At 37.2% G+C, this 19089-nt stretch overlaps 1 protein-coding gene across 2 annotated transcripts in view; it reads right to left on the reverse strand.

Annotated features, from left to right (window-relative positions):
• The window catches only part of DAPK1 (death associated protein kinase 1), a 90988-nt gene that overhangs the window by 27785 nt on the left and 44114 nt on the right, over positions 1–19089 (reverse strand). For both annotated transcript variants that reach the window (XM_027742696.2, XM_039382103.1), the window contains exons 4-15: positions 11351–11489; positions 9325–9454; positions 8995–9043; positions 8825–8851; positions 8249–8401; positions 8056–8101; positions 6314–6403; positions 5810–5902; positions 4122–4241; positions 2922–3020; positions 2038–2136; positions 788–886 (exon numbers count right to left, since the gene is read on the reverse strand). In XM_027742696.2, coding sequence (XP_027598497.2) covers positions 788–886; positions 2038–2136; positions 2922–3020; positions 4122–4241; positions 5810–5902; positions 6314–6403; positions 8056–8101; positions 8249–8401; positions 8825–8851; positions 8995–9043; positions 9325–9454; positions 11351–11489 — 1144 coding nt within the window. The remainder of the gene's footprint in view (positions 1–787; positions 887–2037; positions 2137–2921; positions 3021–4121; positions 4242–5809; positions 5903–6313; positions 6404–8055; positions 8102–8248; positions 8402–8824; positions 8852–8994; positions 9044–9324; positions 9455–11350; positions 11490–19089) is intronic.

Raw genomic sequence — 19089 nt, forward strand, 5'->3', positions numbered from 1 at the left:
CCATTAAGAAACTCAAATGTTTCACAAAAATGTGCTAAAAGTAGCCCACTGAAAAGCAGGGAGGACTAAAACCCACCAAAGAAGTAACTGGATCAAATTCTAAGAAGTGGGATCTCCTTTCTGTACCTGGCAAATATCAAAAGGAGACAACTGATGCTGATAATAGCAGCAGACTTTGACTGTACTCAAGGTTTCTGTAAAAATCTGAGCATAAAGAAATAGACAAAGAGCATGTCCTGTGATTCTTTGGCCTAGGGCTGCTTGAAAAATATAAAGGTAGTCCTAGAGGATGTAGCACTTGGGGAGGCTTAAAATTTGGGTCACAGTTAAGTTTGTGTCAAATAGATTTCCTTTTTCTATTAAGCTCTTCCTTCTTGTTTTTTTGACAACAGTTCAGAGCTTTAAAGAAATTCTCCCAAGCCCTCCACTCATTTTCAAAAATGAGTTTGACACTGCAGAAAAATCCCATGGCAGCTAAAACTAAGCAGAAATCAAGGCAAAAACTAATAAAAATCTTTAGCTGAACTGACACCATTCCTTTGCAGTGCTGAGTTTCTCCATCTTTAAGCTTTCATTTTTTGAGAGAACCTATGTTTCGTAACAGTGTCAGGTTCTTGCAGGTTTTTTGCATAGTCTTCATCTATTAAGAGCTATCAAAACCTCCATAATTCTGTTGTTTTTTTTTCAAATGCAAACATGCCAGAGGCTGCAAGGCAAGACTTAAAGTTTTGACCACTCATACAAAGCCTTATTTGTTGAAAAAACCCAGACAGTGTTCATGACTCACCTTGTCTTGAAAGTTTGGATTGGATCCAATGCGACAGAGAAATTGAACCACATCCACGTGCCCATACCGAGCTGCAACATGGAGAGCGGTCTCCCCAGACTGCAATTACAGAACACGCCAGTGTAATTTCATATGTCACCCCTAGATATACACTGCCTGTACACCGTGTACAACCCGAGTGCCTGTGTGCTGCATGGGCTACTCCTCCCTCTCCATAACCCAGATGCGCAGCTCTGGTCAGCAGAGCTTACAAACCAGTTGTACATGATACACCACCACCTGACAAGTAGTTATTTCTTCAAAGGCTTTCTTTTTTCAGAACCTATTTTTCTACATTATTAGTTCCAAATCACAGTCACAATGGGATTTCTGAGCAATATGAGGAGGAAGCTGTGTTTACAATTGGTGTTGAAACAGATGTCCTATTTCTATTCATACTATTTCCATATGCACCTCCACCCCCTCCTGCATATTCAAATATAAGGAACTGGCCTAACACACCTTGGTACATCCTGGTGCATTTTGGTCATTATGCCTAATTATTTACAACACTTTTTTGAAATTATATGAAAAAGAAATGGTATTTTTATTAAGAGAGTAACCTCTTTCATTGTAGCCCTATCAGGAGTCAAACACTAACTTTCCTAATGTACCTTGCCTTGCACTAGTTTCCTCAACAAAGCAAACTGTTTCACAAGTCTAATTGCTTCTGTACTGGAGCTTTGGCTAGTATAAAAACATTGCTATGGTACAAGACTAACAGCAACTAGTTTCTAGGGCAAATGTTGCTCAAATAACACTGCTGAAGACAAGGTAAGTGCTCATCATCTATAAATTGTTAGGTTTCCTTATACTCAACTTAATAACAGTCAAATTTACTTGTCAGACAAAAGTGATTTTCAATCAAAAGGAATGAAAAACAGAATCACGATTTCACCCTTAGTTCCAATGAGAAATCTAGTCTTCAAGTGAAAATTAATTTAGATTTGTACTTCTCCACCTACCCACCATGTACTCACCATATTTAACATGCACGCTTGGCTAACATTTGTCAGGAAAATAATCAGTACATCCAGCTCCTGTAAAGCTCTGTTATCACAGCCCTCTATGTCAGCTCAGAAAACCACACTCAGAAAGCCAGTCAAATTCTTGGAATTATGGCCCAGTTGAAAATCATTCCAACCTCTCTCTTTGCTAAGATCAAATTATAGAAAAAGGCTCTCTGCGTGAAAAGGGAGCTATTTTCTTACCTTATCCTTAACATCCAAAGGACATTCATTATCATTGAGAAATTTCAGTGTTTCTACATGACCATGTCGAGAAGCCCAATAGATTGCATTAGATCCAGCCTGCCAAAAATATTTGATTTCAAAAGTTATTGATGAATTTAGAATCCTAATTCTAGAGGTTCAGCTGAGGTATACATGCACTTAGATGTACACAGATACACTGAAAAGCTATTCAAGCTTATATGAACACATTCACTTCTGAAAAAAAATTCAAATTGGTTCAACAACCCCACATACCAACAGTGACAACAAAAACCTCTATGCAAGGATGATTAACAGGATTACTAACTGTTTGCAAGGATAATCCTCTTCTCCCTTGTTAGGGAGTTTTTTAGAACTAACAGTCATGAGATAAAAACCTTTCTTCTGCTTACTTTGCCATCTACTAGATGGAGAAGTAGACAGTTCTTCGAGTTTGCTCTAAATGAAAACCAGGCTGTTAAAGCATATTTGGAAAAAAAAGTTTGTTGCAAAGCATATCCTCCATCAAATATGAGTTTTAGTTGTGATATCCCCCATGGCTAAAGTGTGTATTTATCATTTCATACTAAATAAAGTTCACACTTGTGTTTTAGGGCAATCACTAATTCAAACTAATTGAGGCAGTTTTATAAGCATGAACTACATTTTAAGATTCGTATTCTTCGAATTACTTCAGCTAATAAAGTGATCAAAATAGAGGATATGCACTCATAACAAATGACATTACCGATGATTTGTCTTTAAGTTTTTGCTGTGGAAGACAGAAAACAGGATCTACAGCTGATCTACAGTCTGAACTACTTGTCTCCTGCTAACTGTACTGAAAACCTTATAAAGAACAGTTGACAAAGCAGAACCCCAACCTTATCTTGAACATCAATACGAGATCCACGCTTTAAAAGCAACTGAAGCATCTGAATGTTTCCACAGCCAGCAGCAATCAGTAGTGGAGGTGTTCCATGCTAACAACAAAATACAAGCAAGAATGATATAATGAACTTTTGAAGGATTAAGGAAAGAGTGGAAGAGAAGGCAAGCATTGAATGTTATCTCTGGATTTCCACTTTCAAATTAAGTCTTCAGGAAAAACTGTATGAAAATAATTTATTCCTTTATTAAAAAAATTATTGCACAGCAATTTTCCATATTTTTGAGAGGAGTTCACACTAAATGATGTATCACACACTAAATGTATGCTTTTCAAATTATGAATATTAATGTTAAGCTCTCATTAGACTAGTTCGGCAAGAACATTCCCCTTTGCAATTTCTTTGTAGCTACTATACCACCTCAAAGCCACCAGCAACATCTAGGAAAGTTAAATCGGACTGCACCATTAAAACAAAAACCACAGTGATTTCTTAAATGGTTCAAGACCTCAACACAGTAAAATAACAGACACTTTACTGTTATATTGCTCTTCATGAATATTTCTCAAAGTACTTTGTAATGAAGGTCAGTGTAACCATTCAAAAAAAGTGAAAATTAAGGCAGAGATGATTTATGCAAGGTTTAACAGCAGAATAAGTACGTGAAATTTGGTCTCTTGGCCTCAGCTCCAGGAGTCCCATTACTGCAGCAGTGCACTGAAATACCACAGTGGGCAAGCAATTTCTTTACTGAAAATGAACACTACCATCTAACATTAGGCTCATATAACCTTTTTTTGCAGTTTGGAACTTCTGTTTCTAGCAACACTTTGCAAAATCAGTTTTGGCAGTCTGGTTATTCCTATATATTCTGCCATCTTCATCTGCCACAAGAAACAACAACTGCAAAAAAAAGCAAAGCTGATATCTGATTTACTACAGTTCTTGACAACAGACTTGAGTAAAACCTTTCAAAGGCCTAGGCAAAAAATTCCATTTTGGGCTCCATTTTAACGTAGCTTAAGAAGATTGAACACAAAACACGATAAAATTTCTCCTAAAAAAAAGGCAGAATTATTTCCCATCCCCTTGTCTTTTCAGTTCAGGTGTTACATTTCTATTTTACAACCATGTTGCTCTATCCAACAGGGTTATAGCTAGTCCCCCACGCACCTCAACACAGACCCACACTACCTTGTTGGGTTGATTGACATCGTAATTTGTCAGAGATCCCAGAAGGTGCTGCAATCCAGGTACATTGTCATCATTGATGGCATGAATAATAGCTTTCATCACAAAAGAATCTTCTTCATCCTTGCAATTAAATAAGAAAGAAGAAAAATTTTTAGCTTCAAGAAAAAAATCTCTATCTCAACAGTTGCCAAGACGTTAAAAAAATTAAACCCTAAAATTTTCAAAGTATTTTTTTATAAAAGAGTGCTTCAGTTGCAAGCTGTAATCCTTCATGAAACATATGGCTAACGTGTATGTATGTTATTCGAAAACCCACACCAAAAACCCCCACACTTTTTCTAGTACAATTTGCTTCCCTCTTCTTCACATAAATCCCCATTACTCACGGAGATTCCAAATAGGTTCTTTTATTAGGTGTACTCTTTTTTTCCTCCTAGGACTTTCAATAGATAGAATACTTGCATGACAGGAAACTAATTCAATGCATATATGTGAACATTAAAAAAACCAGGAGGTACACGAATACCAACTGAAGTATCAGGTTTTGTGCCATCCACGAATACAACACAGGAGAGGTACTTTGGACCAAACTTTCATCTATTCAAATGGATCAGTTAAAAATCTAGAATGTAGATACCTCTGCAGGTATAACTTTATTTTTCTCCTATACACTAAAAGAACTAAAATTCACAGAGCCCATTATTTGGTTTGGTCTTACCTCCTCTCTCCTGAGGTTTCAGATTTTTTTAGGACACTTAACATTAGGCTACAATCCTTTCTGCTGGAACACAGGAGTGAAATGCTGATCCAGTGTTAAAAGACATACAGATAGCTGAGGTGGGGGAGAGGGTAGGGAAGGGAGGGCAAGAAGATAGAATAAAGAGCACAGAAGCAGAAAGAGAAGGAAAAGTGGAAACATGAACACCAAGTTGCACAGAAGGGACACGGAGAAGATAATATGCATAAAAAGGGCTCTGCAGAATTTTTGAAGTTTGATCCTGTCAATGCACAGAAAAGATGATATTACCCAGATCTAAACATATTGACACACATTCTTTTCTGATTACAGGAAATTTATGAAGTGTGTATTAGAACTTGTGGAGCAAGAATGCTTTTGGATTTACAAGTATTTGCAATTGCAAAACATACAGCAGTTGCTCTTAACTACTCAACACTAGTAGTCACATATAATGCTAGAAACTGAATACTGGCCAACTTTAAAATTTCCTCCTTAAATAACTGCTTGTTGTGATACTGCTGTCTAGCATTCATTGGATTCAAGAGAGACTCGATGATTTTGAGTATTCAGTTAAAAAAAAAAAAGAAATATAAGGAATATTCTTTTACTGTGCACAATGAGTACAGTAAAATTCAAATGCCACTTTCTCACATTACAGTTGCTACAGTACAAAAAATGCTCCTGAATCAAATTTCAAAACCAAGACAGATGAATTTCTGACACTAGTTATCAGTCTCAGCATGGTAATTAATAAGGTAAATTTCAAGGTTTGTGCCATGCAGAAGATCATACTATGGATAAATGACCTCTGTAGCCTTAAAATCAATTTCTTCCTACATATGAAATTAATTAATTGTGTACATTTTCAATAGCCCAATATTTCTATTAACTGGAAACTTGTAAATTTCATCTGCAGTAAAACATTCTAAACATACAAGAACACACTTACCAGAGTATCATCACTTCTAGCGACACTCATGTTACTTCTGGACAAAAAAGATCTCGATAATCTTTGGCACAAGGATATTAAGCGCACTGATTGCTTTGTAAAAACAATAAGAAAAAAGCCATATGTAAAAAAATTAAAACAGATACTTGTGATAAGATGGTATTGCAGACATTTTAAAGGACTTAGCAAAACAAACTGAAGTTTGACTTCAACACCCCCATCTGCTTTGTATATTGCATTTGAAACTTCAACTTCTTTTGGCATTTATAATCCAAACAGAAGCACAAAACAAACAATCCACACACAAGCATTTGTATGCAGATCATTTACAAAGAAGTCTTCTCCCATACTACCACGCTCAAACACTTAATTTATTCCAAATGACAGAGGAATGTGCTGCTTCTTTCTTCTTCTCCACTCTTACATGCACTGATGTTTCCCTGGAGCAGGCAATGCTACTGCATTTGTATGTGCAACATTTTGATGCATTATTGAATTACTTACTTTCCATTTTCGTCGTGCTGCAAACTTTTTGAACTTCTCCATATTCACTGCAGAAGCTTTTCTGCTAAGTGCTTGCTGGGTGTCTTTAGGCTACAAGCAAAAGAAAAAAGCTATTCTAAAATATCCCATAATTTCTGTATGTAAGACTCTGTCCTTCAGTGATGGTTTCCGCTCATAGTATAATAGTATCCTAATCATACTATAATAATAAAGTAATTGTAAGCACATAATTTTAACATCCACAGTATAGTGTGGCATACAGATGGAATTTCCCAAGAAAATACCCTAAAGGAAACCCAGACCTAAGAATATTCTATGCAATACAAAACACAAACGTGTTTTTTTCATTTTAAATACAACAAAAAACCATTCATCAGAACATTCAGTTTTGTCCTTCACCTCCCTCTCTGATGGAGGTATTTGATTTCTAAGATAAATCTGGTCTTCTGGGAAGGTTTCCCAGCTGATTTTAAACGCAGCCAAACTTTGTTACAGTTTCAGTGTAATCACCTGGATGCTGCTGAACACCCCCCTACCCAGTAAAAAAAAACAAAAACAACATATCACACCTACCAGTGCAGCAAGCTCTAAGGCTGCATCCTTTGAACTTTCTCATGGCTAATACTAACAACCAATGACTAGTGGAGCATATGAAATTTTCAATTTTATGACCCCATATTTGATGTCATCTTTATGGAGAAATCATGGGTTGGGATGGACCTTAAAGATCATCTAGTTTTAACTGCCATGGAAATATAGGTAAAGATAGTGATGGGAAAGGGAAAAGAGGATAAGACCAGTGAGGTGTGAGTAGAATGCCTGGAAAGTTAAGATATAAGGCAAAGTAACAGGGTACAAAACAACCTGTCTCTTTGCAGCAGTGTGGGCCTTGGTCCTTGAGAGACAAACCTGGACAATTCCTGCTGCAGTGGTTTAAAATATCGTTTCAATATGTTCAACACATTTCAACTATTTAAGATTACCTAAGCAAAAACTCAGCAGAGTGTAGTGTTTGGCATACTGATGCAGAAATGTCTGCTCTAGGATGTTGTACTGTGAACTGGAGCAGCTGTGACACAGATAAATATTCTGCTAACTGGTTCTCTAGGAAGTGGAATAGAGTCAAATACCCACTGTGCATCTCCAAGACCTGGGAAACCAATGGCACTGAAGGAGTTTACTAGTCACAATCAGAGTAGGATACGGAATTAAAAAAATTAACTGCCAGATATTACTATACACATTAAAAAGGATGATAGGTGCCATTTTCTCCCTCTCAGCCCAGTAGCACCACAACCGCTTGCTCCAAACCAAACACTGAAACACTGAAGAAGTGGGCCACCAATTGCTTTCTTCAGTCTAAAGGGGAAGGACAAGAGAGAGACTGCTCTTTTTTCCCTAATCTAAATAAGGGGGTTAGAAGATGAAAAATTAGAGGACATTGGACTGGATTCAGAGAATGTATCTTTGTCAACAAAATGTCCTCTGAAGGTTAGCTTCTTTGCCTTAGCACGTTTTTAAACTCAGTGGTGGACTACTTCCCTATTGCTAACTTACACAGAGCATATATTAATGAAGCCCACATTCTGCATGTGTTAGATTTCATACAGACAGCTTTCCAAAACAGTAAGTTATATTAAACAATTATGCCAATCTTCGTTGTTAAGGAACTTGAAAAGTGAATGCATAGTATGAAATGAGGAATGATTAAAACCAGGACAGAGAATGAATTACATGCTAACCTTGATCCAAGGATGCAGCAAACTGTCTTGAATAGTCATTCTCTTCCTTTAAGACAATAAAAGACAGAACTGTTCAGACAGTAAAAAATATATACTGCCTTATGTTCATTAAACTAACATCTCAAAATATCATGTAATTTGAAATACTAGATACATATGCTGCAAAAGTGCATACGCATGTAAAACAACTCACTTTGGATCCTTGACTAGAAGTCTTCGTATGAAATCTTTAGCTAGGGCACTGGTATTACTGAAAAATTCTTCTTCAAATTCATAATTCACAGCAGACACATTTGCTAATGTTTCCTGTTTGGTTTCTCCAAGAAATGGAGATGCACCACTTAGACTGCAAGAAAGGCAGAACATTTCTCTCATTACATATTGTATCATTGCTGCTTCAACCCTCTGAGAACAAATAACAGCACGAAGTGAACACTTCTATTTTCCGCTTTAAGGCTGCAAACGTGCTTTCAGGAAGATGTGATCTAGCAGGGCAAAAAGCTTTGCTGTAATTTCAAAGAATACTGGTCAAGATAAAGATGTAGGACAGTCACCTACAGATTTGAAGAGTTTCCAATGCTATCTCAACGCTGATCAATGGCAATTCTTTCAATAATTACACTATAGGTTTTATTATCATACAACTTGAATCAGAATGTGCAATCAAAATGGCTTGACTTGTACAGACACCACCAAAAACCCAGATCATAGAATCAGAATTAAAAAACAACAGCATTTACAAGAACCACCCATAGATTTTGGTACTTACAGAATATAAGTTATTACACCAATGCTCCTGGATTGAAGGAAAAACAAATAAAAAAAGGATGTGGGAGAGGAGAGAGAAACAGATGAAAAGAGAGAGAGGAGAGAAAAAAAAAGGTTAGAACATAAGAATAACCATGAGAGATTTATTTCAGGTAAGGTCCAATAACTTACCACATATCTGCTTCAAGACCAAGAGGTTCATAATTTACTATTTCAGGAGCTAAAGGAAAAAGCAGGAAGATCAGTACCTAGCCAAAGAACAGATCTAGGTCTGACTCTGAGCCTATCTATGTCACAGGTAATAAGCTAAGATGCTGATAGATGAACACCTTAATGCAAGTCTAAGTTGAAACCGAATGCTGCACATTGCTTATTTAAATTTCAAAATGTCATGAACTACACACAAATTACATAATCTGTAAATCAGTAAGCCAAGCTAAGCCACAAATTCTGCTTCAGAAACTGAGAAAAAATAGTTTGAAGAAAAAACAGTTTTCTCACCAACAAACTCTGGCGTTCCGAAGATATTTTTGAATTCATTTCCAAAGTCAATTTTGTGGGCTAAGCCAAAGTCAATAATCTTGATTCGAGGCTTTGGTACATTCCTGTCCAACAACATTATATTTTCAGGCTTTGAGAAGGAGGAAGGGGGAAAGAAAGAGAGATTACACATAGGTATCAGTATTTGTCAGCACTGAACACTTCTCTTTACCTCCTTTAGACCTTCAGAAAAATCCCGTCTTTTCCTATTATGATCTAACATATGCTAAAAATTAACTACGGTAAAATAGGGCTTCGTGTTGATGCTGGAGTGCTATGATTTCCACAGAGCCATGACTTTACTTCTTGTACATACCACAGTTGCAGTTTTCATGTGGACTGACCCTAAATGAAACACACTATCTCCAGTAAAGACCACAGCCCCTCCCTACAGCCATTCTAGCAGTGTTGGGAGCTTGCAAGAAACTAAGACCTAGTTACCGGGCTAGGTTTATATTAGTCCCCGGAAGAGTTTTCTTTCACACCACATAAGCAGTCAGGCAGGTACATCTTATTGCCTTTGGATCTCCCAGGGAAACTTTTGGAGTGGTCTGGCTCCCAAATTTTAAGGCTCAACATACTTTCAAAAAAGGAAAAAGAGCAGGATGTCCTGTCTTTTCTACCTTATTTTGAAATATGGACTTTAGATTACTTTACACCAAAGATTTGCAAAACCAGAACAAAAAAGATAAAATGTCAATATTATCAGCAACAGAGCCTGCTTCTACACTGCATCACTTTAACTACCATACAGAACGAGCTACTTAATCTCCATATCCTGTCATGTCCATAAGATGGTGTGCTCTGAAGAGGTCCTGGAGCTACATCCATTCTGTTCACATTGTTAAGGACTTCTGAAGTCATTAAGGACAACTCTTCTTCGTCACTCTTTTGCCTCTCTTTCCCAAACACAGGAGCTGATACGTGCAAATGCAATTTTCTTCACTTCCTCCTTGCATTTCTATTGCATACTTTTATTGTTCTGCACATTTTAATTTTTGCTGCCTCTTTTAATTTACAAATTTTTGGTATCCAGTGTAAGGATGACTTGTTTTATTACAAACATCTTGGCAAAAATTCACATTTCACATTGTAAGAAATATATTCCTTACTAGCTTTACAATTCTTTTCTCTTGCTGACTGTCACACAAAGACCAAATATATTACTGAGGTAATGTAGAGGAAACTGGAAAAGGTGTACTTACCCTGAAATCCATTCCTTTCCCTACCTCACCCCCAAAACACTGCAAACCCTTTCAGAACTACACTTCAATGTAATATCATGACTCCTTTTCCTATTATAGCTATAACTGCCAATTTCAGCAGACTTCATGGGAAGTTTAGTTGCCTACCTCTGAAAGAGATCTTACAGAGGAAAAGATTCTGAAACATTAAAAAGCAGTAGCTGAGTTTAGATACAAAAAGCTCTACTTTCATTACCAAAAAGGATGCATTTAAGAGCTTTTCTGAAAACAAACATTAAAGCCCTAAAAGGAAAAAACCAGAAGAGGAAATTATCTGCTGTCTTCTCCACAAAAATCTTCGTACTTAACTATGTACATTTTCAATGTAGTGCCTATAAATAACATTCATGTGAACATGTTCACATGAACAGCAAACAAAAAACCCCAAAACCATCAGTTAAAAAAGTCATCCTGTTCAGAATGTTTCATCTAGATCCCATTCTCATTCAAAAAAAAAAAATCATAGTTCTCATTTTTATTTCAGGTTTGTTTTCTCAGAATAGTTTAATTCCGTCAGAAGCCGCCATTTCCCCTGAAGAATCTTACATTAAAAACAGACGGGAACTATTTACAGTTCAGTAACTTCTTTCCGATGGCTGAGCTTTTCTCTGTCTACATAAAAACAAAGCTAGCAAAACAAAGCTAGCCCGAGATCTGCATGATGGCTGATTTGTGGCTAGCATTACAGAGGATTTTAACGGATGTTGCTTACAGCTGTTGAAGTTTTTATCAACTCAACACACCTTAAGATCAAAGTGGGCGATTTGCAGAGAGTGGAGATACTGAACGCCATTAAGTATCTGTTTGAGAAATTCTGTGGCTTCTTCCTCCGTGAGAGATTCTTTCTCAGCTAAGAAGTCGAAGAGCTCTCCCCCTGCAACCCTTGGAGAGCAGAAGCAGAGTTACTGACAAGCTTGTTTTAATAACAAGTTCCTTTTAGCATAGCTGTTCTCAAACCAGCCTTGAAAAAGGATCCATATACTTTAAAGGCTGTCAATACCAGAAAAGATTATGAAAATTACTTAATTCAATACCCAAAATAGTTAGTAACTCCCCTTCCTCTCCCTGAAAAGAATACATTAAAAAGAGTTTTATTTTCAGACAAAAAAAGTTTAAAAAACACAAACAAACACGGTTGTCAGTATTTAAATTTAAATTAAGTAAACCCCTCCTCTCTGTATGCTCATTTAAAAGAATAAAATCAAATGTGAAGTAAGTATACTCAAAACATACTAATGTAGTGGGACATTATCTAGAAAATAAAACATGAATTAGCTCATATCAGTAAAACATCAGATTTCCACACCCTCATCCAAAAATACAAAATTTAAAGCTTACTTTGAAATAATTACTGGCAGCTGTTCTACTATTCAGTTTCTAAACTCCTCAAAGCATTTAAATCTTTGAAAATAAATTCTATTCTTTCAAAATATATTCTATTCTTTGAAGTAGTGTATACATTCAGTACCTATGCTGTATTACCACAGCTTTTTACAAGGAAAAGCCCTTAAGACTATTTCCAGCACATGTTCTAGCTGCACAGACAGAAAGAAAAGAGGTAAGAGAGGGTACAGAAGCACATCTAGATTTTGCATGTGAAAGAGAGAGGAACAAACTGAAGATGACCCTCTTCTCAGCTCAAACAAGCAGCTGTTGACTCACTCAACAGCATAAGAGATACTGAAGTGACAGAAAACAGGAAGTACACTTATTCTTAAATAACAGACAATAACTCTGTTTAAGGACATATAAGGAGATGACTTCCCACTGTGGGAAACTGTTTTCCCCATCTATAAAAGCAGAATTATTCTCTAGAAATGTCTTAGAGACTGCAAAGATGGTCATAATACCCCCCTATATTTTGCATTGTATTGAAAACAAATTCAAAAAGTGTACCCTAATTTATATTGCTTTTCTCTAAGGAAAAAATAATTTATTCACAATTTAAAGCTCTGATTATGAAACATTATGGGATTCACATGTGACAACAGCTAAACAGCTGGGGCAGATTTCTGGAAATATATTTGACTTCTTTATCGTGTCTACTTTTTAAGAGACTTAATCTGCATTATTGTAATGCAAATTGCATGAAAAGTGCATTTTAATGAGTTCTTGGAGCTGTCATTGAACTGCCTAGACAATAATGAGAGTATTGTTTTGGATATTATTTGTGTTGTAGTATTTTCTGCATGAAAGCAATTATTGAAATGAAGTGCCATTAAAATATAAGAATTATAGACTGGAAGGACGAGAGGTCATTTCAATAATTTTTTTCTTGTTGCAGAGACATTAAAATGGAATTCCTAATGATTAAATACAACTTGTTATTTTAGAGAGGCTGGTCAGAAGCATCTTACAAACAGACACACATGCATATTCTCTCATTCTTTGCTTCTGACTGAAAACAATAAGAAGATGTTTTCAGGCTAAGGCCTGTATCTCTGCAGCACTTTGTGATGTTGAACGCAGCACTGGATGGTGACACAGTGCTGGCATTTCTCTTCCTTTCCAATTACTGGACTAAAGGACTTACGCATCATGTGAAACTTGCTTCCACATATTTACAAGTGGATGCTTGCTGCAGTTGCCAGGAGGATGTAAACTGGAACGCAGTTTACTGGAGCTCCCCATGCCACGTGGAGCTGGCAGACTCACTGTGGCTACTGCCCCAGCCGCGGGCATCAGCATCTTTATGCACTCAGCACGGTTTGGCACTGAGCTAGCCGCCACAGTCTGGGAAACCGGCAAAGCTGGATCCTCAGCCGAGGAAAAGCCTCGGAAACTGTACCAAAAGACTGTATCCAGATTACTTTTCACGAAGATTGCCCACCCAGTTAAACAGCAAAAGTGCCTAAAACAGCTGATGCCTAAAGCCTTCATCAGCCATCACAGATACAAGAGAAGTACTCAGGACAGGCATTTGCAGCAATGCCAACTCGAAGCACCCTGCTGTCCACTCCGCAGTCTCAAACAGACTGTGACAGTGCCACACAGATATTGACATGTTTTATGGCTGGTCAAGATTGCTCTTACTCCTGTTGGCATTTTAATGCAGTCTGTGAAACTTATTAGTCACCTATGAACATCAGCACTGATTACACACATCCCTTTTAGATCCCAAGAGAAAGATACAATTCCCAAGGTTTATATCTTTTCAAGATAGCTAGTAAAAGAAACTTAACTGCATTTATGCAAAATGGAAAGAGCCTCTTCAGCTTCTTCTTATCTGCAATTATTCTGATTTGTGCAATTTCATACCCTAAAAGTTTGCATGACATTACAAGTTTGATGTATATGCATTTTTACACTTATCAAAGACATGACATTTGTGAAGTTAATTGCATCAGATCACATATAGCTTTTCTTCAGCACTGCTGAATATTATCCTTCTGTCTTTGCCACAGGTTAGTTGTTGTGACATTTCTTTAATGGTTATATCATAAGCCTTATAATAGCATGAAATAAAATGTTATCTGTATTTCACAGGTAATATACCTAGTGCTTGCAAATCTTGAAGCTGGGGCCAAGGAAGCTAAAAGGCCTGAAATGTTGTTTGTTGGTTTTTTGTTTTGTTTTTGTTTGTTTTTTTTAAACTGGAAGTTCATTAGCAAAAGCAGTAGATTTTTCTGAAATATTGCGTGCTTCTTTTGTTGCCTAAGTATTGCCTCCCTAAGTGACTCGGCAGCCCTTGCTTAATGAGTAGATGAGTGAGGAGGGACTGCCTGTAAGCATTCAAAGCTTTGTTCCAGTACCTCTGGTCTATGGGACTTTGGTGTGCCCCTTCATGTTACACGTCTTGCCCTTAGTGTCTCAGTTGAGACTCTATGCAGGCTGACCTCAGAGAGTGGGCCACTGTGAATTCTCCTGCTGGTAACTCCTGAATTGGGGTGGGGGGCAAGTTCAGTAACCCGTGTCCTCCCTCTGGGTGCTGCCATTGCTGGCAAGTACAGTGCGCATCTAGCTGAGCCTGCTGCTTACTTTTACTGGTAGGGACATAAGGCATAAGAGAAAAGGGTTTCTATAGCAATGATGACTAAAATGTTAAACTAGCATGCATAAGCAGCTTCACCTGGATGCTCAGAAAAGCTTGGCTTCCCTGAAAGGTCCCTCTGCTCCAGGCAACCTCCCTTTTTCCCACCATGTAGGGGCTGCGACCCACATCCCCATGGGAGATCAGTAATGGCGGTTGTGTTTCTTAGCTTGCTTGTCAGGAGACTGCTTATTTCCCTACCCTTTTGCTGACTCTGGCAGGTCTGATATTAAGCTGTGCTATCACAGGTATACAGACAACCATAGTATCACTGCAAGGCAATTACTTCAAGCGAGTCACGGAGTGTTAATACAGGTCCACACTCCATATATGTTACAACTTTAATTTCCAGAATTAATTCATGGAATTACAGTGTTCTCAGATATATCAACAGAGCCTGGTTTTAGAGATTTCCTAATCAGATTGCATATCCAGAATAACTAAATGATCTTGACTGGATTTCCAGATATTGCAGATCAAGAAATGGGTTATAAGAATCCAGTAAAGACACTGGCTATGTAAGTTATTGCAGTCTTTACAAACCTCCTAAAATGCTGTTGAGTTTTCCAGTCTAGTCCTGTGCCTCAGCCAGGTCAACACAGTCCCATAATATACAAACTCTGCACATTTTATTAACCCATAGTCACCTTCAGAAGAGGAGTCAGAAGCCAAGCAGAGAGTCCCATTCCACCACTGTACCCGTGTATATCCCATCTCACACACAGAAGCAGTGTTAATCTAAAGAAGGTGGCAGAGACAACAGCCCCTTTCACGGATCTTTTTGAATGTCATCTTCTCCCAAGAAGTACACTGTTTCCACCTCCATTACAACAGAGTCTTCTTTCTAAGTTAGCTTTGGGGTTGCAGATGCACAAACACCTTGCTGAAATCTGACTGAAACCAGACCAACCCACAAGTTTTCTGAGCCACAGAAACTTGCTCCCAGCCTGCCCTTGGGGCTCTACAGAAGGGCACACGCAGCCAGCATCTTAAAGACTGTTGCCCCAACCACTGGCTGGATAAAGATGGCTTCCTAAACGGAGCAGAGGCAAGAGGTTCACCAAGCACTGCGGCTTAGTCCTGTAGAGCACTTTGGAGTATCTGTACCTGGTATCCTCTGAAAGCACAGAGCTCCTCACTGTTCAATTTCTCTGTTTGCTGGTAGGAATTACCAAACAGTTTCCCAGTCTCTTCTTCTATGCCCTAAGGTGATGGACAACAACCTATACCCCTTCAGATTAACACAGAAGCTTGATTACAAGTCAAGTCACAGCTAAATTCCTTTATGGCTGTATCTGTTCATCTTCACGTACTGTTTTCCTTTAAAATGTTACTTTTTTAATGTTCCTTTCTGTTTACATTTAAATTAAGTAATAGTTTTGCAGTCATAATAGGTTGTTCAAATATCTTGCTCAATAAAATATGAATTTATGCTTTATGACAGTCACATCTTAATCCTAAAGGACGTTACATTATTGACCATGTTATAACAGAGAAAGTCATAAGGGCTGAGTAAATCTATTTTCATGTTTATAACATGACTACCTCTTATATTGTTTTCAAGTAGCAGAGCACATGTTTTTAGAAATATTTTGTATAAACATTTTCACTAAGAGCAAAGCTGTTATGCGTTGTTTCACTTGTACTTTTAGGCAGAAGTGATAGTTTTCCTGAAACGAGACAAGTAAATTAAAGCTTTTGGTCAACTACATTCTTTTTTATAAAATGCAATAGTGGTAAAAGCATTTCCCAGCCTTCCCAAAAGGAAGGCTGACAGATGTGACTGCAACTCAAATATCTCCCTCTGGGAAAGAAAATACATCACACCTGTGGAAATAGGATTTCTGGATAGTGCTTTTGCAAGCTGCCAGGCTTTCCTAACTACAAAACAGAACTGATCATCAGATCTCAGAGGAAGTCATTATGGAAACCGGCTCAGGGAACTTAGAAACAATTAACCTTCAAAGTTAGCATGGTCACCTCGTAATGACTCGGTCATATGCTATGATCACATTGCTTTAATGTAATAGCACCTTAATTATAATTAATGATTATCTAAGGATTTCTAGTGAATTTAAAAATCCACAAACAAGCCCCAAAACCTAGGCCCAAACCCCTTGAGGAAACATTTATCTTGCTTAGATTTCAAAACAACATGAACTAAATTAAAGAAGAATTACATCAGTTCTCCCCTCAAGATGTGCTCAGTGTGTGGCAGAGTCACACCAGCTCTAGTGTCTTTCTTTTCAGCCCTGTCAAGCCTTTGTTCTTATCTTTCTACACATCCCCTGTGCATCTGTCTGTGGGCCTGGAATTAGGATTTTGAAATCTAACGGTGGCACAAGACCTACAGATTAGTGTCACAGTTTGCTAATCTGCTGATACATCCCAGAAAGCAGCAAATATTTAATCCCCCTCTCAAATTTCAGTGCAAAGCCACTCAAAAACAACTGTCTTATTTACTTACAGGTAAAATTAACAAAAATCTCAGAGCTGTTTCTACCAAAAGATAACTGAAAATTAAAGAAACAGCGTGAAGATTTCAATCTTCTGTGGAAAACAAGCTATTACTGTCTTCCAGTGTATCAGGTTAAATTAACACCCCAATAAGATAGAAGAGGAATTCAGAGTTCATCATTATTTGCTTTTATTTACTCTTCAACAAGAAACTCATGATTTTGTCATAATTTTTATACAGGGATCTATGATAGTCTCCTTGCACTGTTCTGTTTTGGCTAATATTATGAAGGTACCAATGAAGTGGAAACACTCTCTGAGACACTGGGATGCACAGGACTAAGTTTTATAGAAAGTTTTTAAATAAAGCATAAATCCCAGTATTTAACGCATAATCACTTGTACGTTAACGTTATTCCTCTCTTTCTGAGCTAATGCTTTCAAAGCTTTCTATTTTTTTTTTAATTTTAAAACCAGATAGTTATCACTCAGAACCACGCTACAAGAGCCAATCACCTTACATTAAGATTTCAAATTCAGAAACGAAGGTATGTTGTTTGCAGAGAAAAATATGAATACCTAACTCCATCCAAAGCTTCCAAGTGAAAGGAGTCAGCTATTGCTATCAAGCCATTTTAAAAGGTGAGAACAGCTGTATTGCTTTTGCACATTCTAAGGAATTACTATATAATTTAGGATGAAAGCATTTTTTCTTTGTGTTGCACCAAGAAACTATAAAGAAGGCCCTGCGAAGCACCACCAACTGAGTATATTTTGCAGGTCTGCAGTCTAAATAAAGACATAATAAAGTGCAAGGGAACGCAAAATTGAAGAGAGAAATTATGCATCCCAGACTGGCAAAAGGGGAACCAAGTAAGTGCAAAACATGCTAAAGGAAAGAAAATAATTATCACTGTGCAGAGATATCTGTGTTTCCTAGTCTGCGAAGACTGATAAAATGATGGTTTCAGCAGAGCTCACTAGAAGTAGCTTAGTATTGCTAACATACAACAGACTCTAATTGCTGCAGCTGGATAGAAAAAAGTACTACTAATTCATTTATTTGTGTGACAAAACAAAAAAAAAGAAAACTATTAAGATTTTAAGTTAGATGATGAAAAGACATTGTCTTCCAGTTTGTATGTAATATGTGTAACATTCCTTTCAAGATGATGAAATAGTCCATTGAGCGGGAATTTCAAAGGTTATTTCTAAATCACAGAAGGAGACACCTGTTACTAAGACCCAGAATTTTGATAACATCCCTGACTACTCTAAATGTTTATAAGGCTGTTTGCAATACAGCAAACCTCTTGCTAAAGTAGGAAATTAAAATCAATAGTGAATAGCCCACAGACCCTGTTGCCCTGGGACTGCGCATGTTGACATCTGGCAACAAAAGGGCAGTGGCAGTAGCTCAGTTATACAAAATGGTGTCTTTATGTGGTATACTGGCTCGATATTGTAGCCAGAAAGGAACACAATTCCCAGGAAATATATGATGTTCTAATTAGAAGGGGAAAGGGATACTTAGGATGGATTCTGAGAATGGCAAAACAGGTTATATAATGAGCTTTCAGCTTTATTTCTGTTTGTACGAAATTCTTCCGTAAGAAAAAAGACTGTCAAGAGGGTAGATCCCTAAGCAAAATATGAATTTAGAACATTAGAGAAAAGAGATTACATATTTAAGTGTCTAAGCCTAAGATTAGAATGACAGTCTTGTCTTTTCAATAGCTTTACATAATATCACAGTGATTTTGAGAGATACAAAACTTTGTAGCAATTAGTATATTCAGTTTACAAAGGGTTTGCTAACCTCATCTTTTCCTCTTCAACTGTCTAAACAAATAAATGCATTACCTTTGTGAAATCCAAAATAGCACTTCTTCAACTTGAAAGACTCACAAAGCAGTTTGGAAAAGTGGAAAAAAAAAATCTCCAATTGAAACAATACAGGGATTTTTAACTAGGCAAAATAATTAGCTAAATTTT

This window comes from Pipra filicauda, unplaced genomic scaffold (genome assembly GCF_003945595.2).
Source record: "Pipra filicauda isolate LSUMZ 115617 unplaced genomic scaffold, ASM394559v2 scaffold256_size1097316_pilon, whole genome shotgun sequence".
Classification (NCBI taxonomy): domain Eukaryota; kingdom Metazoa; phylum Chordata; class Aves; order Passeriformes; family Pipridae; genus Pipra; species Pipra filicauda.